The following is a 5,977-nucleotide window of genomic DNA, read 5'->3' on the forward strand; positions in this document are numbered from 1 at the left end:
ACAATAAGATATGCCGTCTGACAGTCTCACAAATATGCGTGTTCGAAATATACCGTAGATATACCGAGGAAAATCATTTTCCTCAAGTCTGATTTTCAATTTTTTTACAACTGAGCTTATAGTTTTATCTGATTCTTAAATAAATGTATAGGTTATTTTCTTTGAATTGTTTTATAAAAAAAGGGTTCAAAAAGAAGGTACACAAAAATATATATTTTTTACATAGTAACTACACATGTATACGCTTTGCCGACTCATTTTTGCGTTTCAGTAACGTATACCAAAAGAATCACATTTGGTATTTCCCATCCAAATGTCTCAATCGTCTAGATGTAGTTACCACGTAAATACTTAAATTTGTTCAAGGCTTCATTCCAACAATTTTGTTTTAAACCGTACTTTATAAATAAATTAATTAAAACGAGTATTTAAGTATTGATAATCCAGTAGAAAATGTATGCATCAATCGCTTGAAACTATATTTTACCTGATAAGGGCCAAAACTGGCTCAGAATATTAAATGGAATATCAAAATCGAAGAATATGATTTGCGTTAATGGTTAGAAAGCGTTTGTTTGTTGATATTTCCGCTGAACGTAAACAGAGGATCAAAATTGTATTTCATTTAATTTAAAACTAATTAAATGCAAAATGAATCCCCTAACAAATATGAAAAACGTGTTGAAACTCAGCGAGCACGACCTGCAACAGGGTGCGGGTAAGAAGAGCTGGCACGACATGTACCGCGACTCGGCGTGGATCTTTGTGGCTGGCTTCCCCTACACACTCTCCGAGGGCGACATCATTTGCGTCTTCTCGCAGTACGGCGAAGTGGTCAACATCAATCTGGTGCGCGACTCCAAGACGGGAAAGTCCAAGGGCTTCTGTTTCCTGTGCTACGAGGATCAGCGCTCCACGGTGCTGGCCGTGGACAACCTGAATGGCATTAAAATCATGGAGCGGTCACTGCGCGTCGACCATGTGCTTGACTACAAGCCGCCCAAGGAGAACGAAAAGATGGACGAGGAGACGCTGCGCCTCTATATGGAGGGTTGTGCGCCCCGCCCACATATGGGCGACGTTAAGACTGAACACAAAAACAAATTTAAAGGCAAATAAAATTGAATTGAACATGAATTTAATTGTATATTTGAAATGCAAGAAAAGTGTTAACATTTTATTTATCATCGGCGCTGGCAAAGGAATCCTCTGTATCATCATCTTCATCGGATTCCAAGTCCTCTGGCTTCAGCTGAACGGGCTGTGGATTCAAATCCTGATCCAGCTCTCGCAGGATGCGACGCTTGTACCGCTCATAGGCGCTGCCACGCTCACGGTCCGTGTTGCAGAAATCCACATCATCCGCGAAGCTGTCGTGTGAGGTGTCAATCGAATGGACATAGGGATCATGATACGTGTTGAAGCCCTCAGAGTCACTGGAGCTGACATTGCCATCTTCATCTTCGTCGTCGTCTGTGAAAGAGAGAGGATTATTTTCGACCGTTCTAGGGATATTTCAATATCTACTTCCACTGTTCCTCTTACCAAAAACAAACTTGTTCATTTCACGTGCCAAATCCTCATCAGAGCCCATGGCTGCTTCCTCATCATCGGGATAATCGTTGGCATAGTAATTCTCCTGATTCGAATCCTCCGAATCGTACTCTTCCTCGGCATCGTTGTAGCAATCCTCTAGGACTATTTCACCCATGGGTATAAAGCTGTAAATATTTGAAAACAACTCGTGTAGGTTTGAATGTTGTATAAACTTTAAGGTCAGAGAACTGTTTTGACCTTATAGAGGATGTTGATTTGTAGCAAAATGATGAGCGGAGTAGTTCTGATTAGTTTAGAGATAATTGTAGACTCATTTATAATGATATGCAGGGGGAAACACGCTGCTCTCAAGCTGCTGCTTCAATGTGGAACCACTAGTTTCATTCCACATATAGCTCAAAAAGAAGCTCGAACGAACCCATTTCGCCTGTTAAACATAGTTTCCACACGAAAAATAAAGTATTAGTAAGAAAAACTTTATAGTTCTGTCTATAGTTATATATTCAAATTAGATCTAATCTTTGGAGATGCAATGGAAGTTTCCATAGGAAAATGTACTAAAAATTTCAACTTAATTGAAAAAACATTTTGGGTCTCTAAGGTTTTTCCACAACCAAAGGTTTATTTTTATTCATATCTCCCAATTCTCCTATCAAAATTGTAACTACAAAGTGAAACTATTAAAAATCTCCTACAAAGGAAAAACATGAAGAATTGAAATCTTCGCAGTAGTTTAAAATATTACATTATGTTTTCTATAAGATACAAAACTTTGTAGCTCCTAAAGATATCTTAACCAAAGCTATAGTTTGTGTTCATCTAGCAACGCAGCTTTAGACCTTCCTTCAAATTTCCAGCCCCCTGAAGCTAGTCTTTCATTTTTTCCTTCATTGAAACATCAGAGGTTTAAATTTTGTATTTGATTTATTTATTCAGTTTATTTATTTTTTTGTAATCACGGGGGCAGCTCTAGACCCCAACAAACACTAAAAACTATGCACTTAATTAGACTTTAGCACAAGAGTTGTTCTCGGATTGCGGGCTCTGATTTCTTGAGTTTTTGTATTAAATGTTTTTGTTTAGTGTGGAATGAAAGGAACAAGAACGAAACAAAGCGAATAAAAGACCACTGGCAGGGCAGGGAGAACTGGCAGAAAATAATGAGAAGCACTGACAAAATGGTATGTGTGGTGTGCGTATGGAGGTGTGTGTGTGTGTGTGTGTGTGGTGTGTGTAAGATATAGTAAATAAAAGCTATACAAAATCGAAAGAACTTATGCTAGAAATGGCTAGGGCTTAATGCTCTAACGATTGATTGGTTCATATAATTGATTGGGCAGAGGGCAGTGGGTGAATCCAGTGTAGAAAATGTTTCCTTTATCATCTTTTTCAGGCACTAAAATGGCTTACAAAAACAGATTGTTCTACATTGGTTATTATAAGTAATAATTGTGATAGATAATGATATAAGAGTGACGTTTGCCGTTTCAACTTTGGCACTACATTTAGGCGTTCTTTATGGGATTTTCTATGCAATATCTTAGCTTAGCTTTAGGCTTCTCCTTTATACATCTTTCTCTTAAAGATTGCATTGAAAGATTTATTTTTGTTAGCTATCTTTTTGCATTCTAGCAATTTATTTTACCTCTTCTCTGGAAAAATGTATTCGCAATTGGTCAATATATTTGTTACATATTAAAGATGCATCTATTTCTTATTGACGCAAAAATGTAGGGTTTTAATTTCTAAACATCTTAGACGTACTTTTCGTCTTTCTTTGGGATAGTGCTTTATGGTACTGGCATACAATTAAACACATTACTCAAGTGGTACAGGGATCTATGTATAAATGTATCTTTTAGTTATCTTTATATAATATTAATTTTAGAGAATCTCTTGGGATCTTTTGTTTTATAATTTGTCAGCTATTTTATCTTTAAGTTTTTCGTTCCAGTAGTAGTTTTGTGATTAAGGAGTAGATTTTAGATGCATTTACCTCATCTTATTATAAGATCCAGGAGGTTTTCTTTGACCTCCTCTCATATACTGCTTGATTTAATGTAAGGAAAAAGTTGTTCTCCTTCGTCTTCTCTAATCAAGTTGCTTCCTTTCAAAATAATTGCATCGCTCCCTGATAGAATTTATCTATCAATGTTCTAATGATGGTTTCCAGCAAGCAGATTATGTTGCCGTAATAAATGCATTTCCTTTTAAAAGATTTCTTCATCTTGTAAGTTCAAGCAGGTTTCTTTCAACAGGGATGCATTTTCTTGTTAAGACTTAAAGCAGTTCAAGCAGGAGTCTGCCTCTGAAGCTTTGACATTTAGATGTTGGAAGATCAAGCAGACTCTGTTTCCTTATAGATCCATTTGCCTATACATTTACATGTATGTATTATCCACAATCCTTAAAATCAGCTAAGCATTTGACATGCTCCTGCCGTTTCTGCTGCTCAGATTGTACCATTTATACATATGTATTTATATCGATCATCTATCATATTTCTAATGAACTATAAACCAATCAATCGATAGAATCCTAAACAGTTTTTTGTCATATTAGTGGGGCGCCCCCTTAGGGCGTGTGGGCCTGTGTGCCTGTGTGTGGCAGTGCAGTCCATTCTTTGGGTTGGGTTCGGGGGGGCTTTGTCTCTGCTGCTGCTCTGTCTCTCTCTCTCTCTCTGTGTGTGGCAAGGCTGTGTCTCTGCTCTGCTTTGTCTCTGTGGCAAGGCTGTATCTCTGCTCTGTCTCTGTGGCACGACTGTCTCTCTCAGCTCTGCCTCTCTCTCTCTCTCTCGCACTGTGTCCTACCAGTAGCAGGTGTAGTAGTAATTAAACGGATAATACAACCTTTTATGGAGAACGGAATCGGATACGGAGTTTAATGGGTGGATTATTGAGCAGTCGACATGATTGTTTGTTAGCTTAATAAGCTAAATTTGTTGTTTAATTAACATTAAAATTAAGAGGATAAATGCGATATATGAGACGACTGGCCACGAGGACTGCAAACAGGTAGGGAGGGGGTAGGGAATACACACACACCACCCACACATATGTATATACACACACACACACAAGCACCTACAAAATACAAATACATAAACAGGCCACAACCGTTAAACGCGGCAATGGGAACTGGGAGATAGATTGCTTAATGGTCTCTCTCTCTCTCTCTCTCTGTGTGTATCTCTACATAAAGGTATTCGTGATGCTAAACGTTTGCTCATGTGGTTCAATGTGTATGACGAACCTTAGATAATTGTCATCCATCATATCGACATAGGCCGCCTGCATCTCATTCTCGGGCACATATAAATCGTAGACATAGCCAATATCCGAGTCGGCGGGTTGCTGTTGATCCTGCTGCTGAGGGACTCCGCCTCCAGGCTGCAGTTGCTCGTCCGCTGCCAGCTGTCCTGCTGTTGTCCCTCCCGTTCGCTGCTGCTGCTGTGATTCAATGTCCAGAATTGTTATCTGTGCGGCAGCGTCATCTGTGTTGCTGCTGCTGCCGCCTCCGCCTGCCGCACCTTCGCTCTCATTGATGTCCTCGAGTGTGGTCCTCAAGCAGTTGACCACGCGGAAACGCTGCTCGCGTGTGGTTTGTTGTGCCGCTAGCCGTTGCCTGTCCCTGCGCAGTGCACTGGCAATGGCCGCATCATTGGATTTCTGTTGCACCAGCTCCTTGGCCGTCGCTTTGTTTAGACGCGCAGCTGCAAATTGTTTTGTGGCACTGTCATCCTACAGAAAATAAAAGCAATTTAAACATCTACCAAGATGGATGCTATATCCCCCCCACCACTCACCTGCTTGGCCAACGTGCCGGCAAATTTCAGCACGGTCGTCAGCTCGTCTTTGTCCGCAGCGTCGGTGTCGGCTGCAGCCCCCAGCGGCACTTGTGCCGTGCCCAATGAATTCTCATCGTTGTGCAGTCGTCGGCGTTTGCCATTTAGCACAAAGGCCGTGTGTGGTTCTTCGTCAATCCGCCGCTTAATACGCACCACGGCAGGCATTTTTCTTGGCTTTTTTCGTTAAAAATGTACAACAAATTTGGGTTTTGATAAAAAATGTGTTGGACGCGCAGTGTGACTGTAGTGTGTGTGCCAAAAAATACCACAAACCCACGCGATAGTTGGCACGATTCAAGAAGTGTGCAGTATATCTTTGGTATATTTTTGGGGTATTTGTGGGCTCATATTTAAAACGCAAAACTGAGTTCGCTGACCGTTTGAAAACAGGAGAGAAATTCCCCGAAATTGACCCCAAATTGCGCGCGCGCAGCCATATTTTGAATTGAAGGCATGCACTGCTTTTTTTTTTACCCGAAGTTCGATAGTATACGAAAATTCAAATAACAAACTCAGCCGGCGGCGCGCGGTTCTATGTTTGCGGCTTGAACGGAACGCGTAGCGAATATTTGT

At 40.5% G+C, this 5,977-nt stretch overlaps 2 protein-coding genes across 5 annotated transcripts; one reads left to right on the forward strand and one right to left on the reverse strand.

Moving 5' to 3' along the window:
- The first annotated feature begins 510 nt into the window (after window positions 1–510).
- LOC117587775 (RNA-binding motif protein, X-linked 2) lies at window positions 511–1,137 on the forward strand. The gene has a single exon (XM_034278717.1). The coding sequence runs from the start codon at window positions 652–654 to the stop codon at window positions 1,117–1,119; it is 468 nt and encodes a 155-aa protein (XP_034134608.1). The 5' UTR covers window positions 511–651; the 3' UTR covers window positions 1,120–1,137.
- A 25-nt stretch (window positions 1,138–1,162) lies between these two features.
- LOC117587774 (probable RNA polymerase II nuclear localization protein SLC7A6OS) lies at window positions 1,163–5,666 on the reverse strand. 4 transcript variants are annotated; one of them, XM_034278712.1, is made up of 4 exons: window positions 5,363–5,666; window positions 4,810–5,297; window positions 1,546–1,721; window positions 1,163–1,473 (listed from the first exon to the last, which is right to left on the reverse strand). In XM_034278712.1, the coding sequence occupies exons 1-4, from the start codon at window positions 5,567–5,569 to the stop codon at window positions 1,178–1,180; spliced, it is 1,167 nt and encodes a 388-aa protein (XP_034134603.1). In that variant the 5' UTR covers window positions 5,570–5,666; the 3' UTR covers window positions 1,163–1,177. The 4 variants fall into 4 exon arrangements, with proteins under 4 accessions (XP_034134603.1, XP_034134607.1, XP_034134604.1 ...); XM_034278716.1 differs by lacking the exons at window positions 1,163–1,473; window positions 1,546–1,721 and adding exons at window positions 2,469–4,252; window positions 4,358–4,406; XM_034278714.1 differs by lacking the exons at window positions 1,163–1,473; window positions 1,546–1,721 and adding exons at window positions 4,274–4,287; window positions 4,358–4,406.
- Between the last annotated feature and the right edge of the window lie 311 nt (window positions 5,667–5,977).

The sequence above is a fragment of the Drosophila guanche genome, unplaced genomic scaffold, assembly GCF_900245975.1.
Source record: "Drosophila guanche unplaced genomic scaffold, DGUA_6, whole genome shotgun sequence".
In the NCBI taxonomy this organism is placed as follows: domain Eukaryota; kingdom Metazoa; phylum Arthropoda; class Insecta; order Diptera; family Drosophilidae; genus Drosophila; species Drosophila guanche.

Excerpts from the sequence above, each read along its gene's own strand:
- LOC117587775 (XM_034278717.1), top strand. The coding sequence starts at position 652 with ATGAATCCCCTAACAAATATGAAAAACGTGTTGAAACTCAGCGAGCAC.
- LOC117587774 (XM_034278712.1), bottom strand. The coding sequence starts at position 5,569 with ATGCCTGCCGTGGTGCGTATTAAGCGGCGGATTGACGAAGAACCACAC. Across the intron at positions 5,298-5,362 it reads CCGGCACGTTGGCCAAGCAG|GATGACAGTGCCACAAAACA; the intron begins GTGAGTGGTGGG and ends TATTTTCTGTAG. Across the intron at positions 1,474-1,545 it reads AATGAACAAGTTTGTTTTTG|ACGACGACGAAGATGAAGAT; the intron begins GTAAGAGGAACA and ends TCTCTTTCACAG.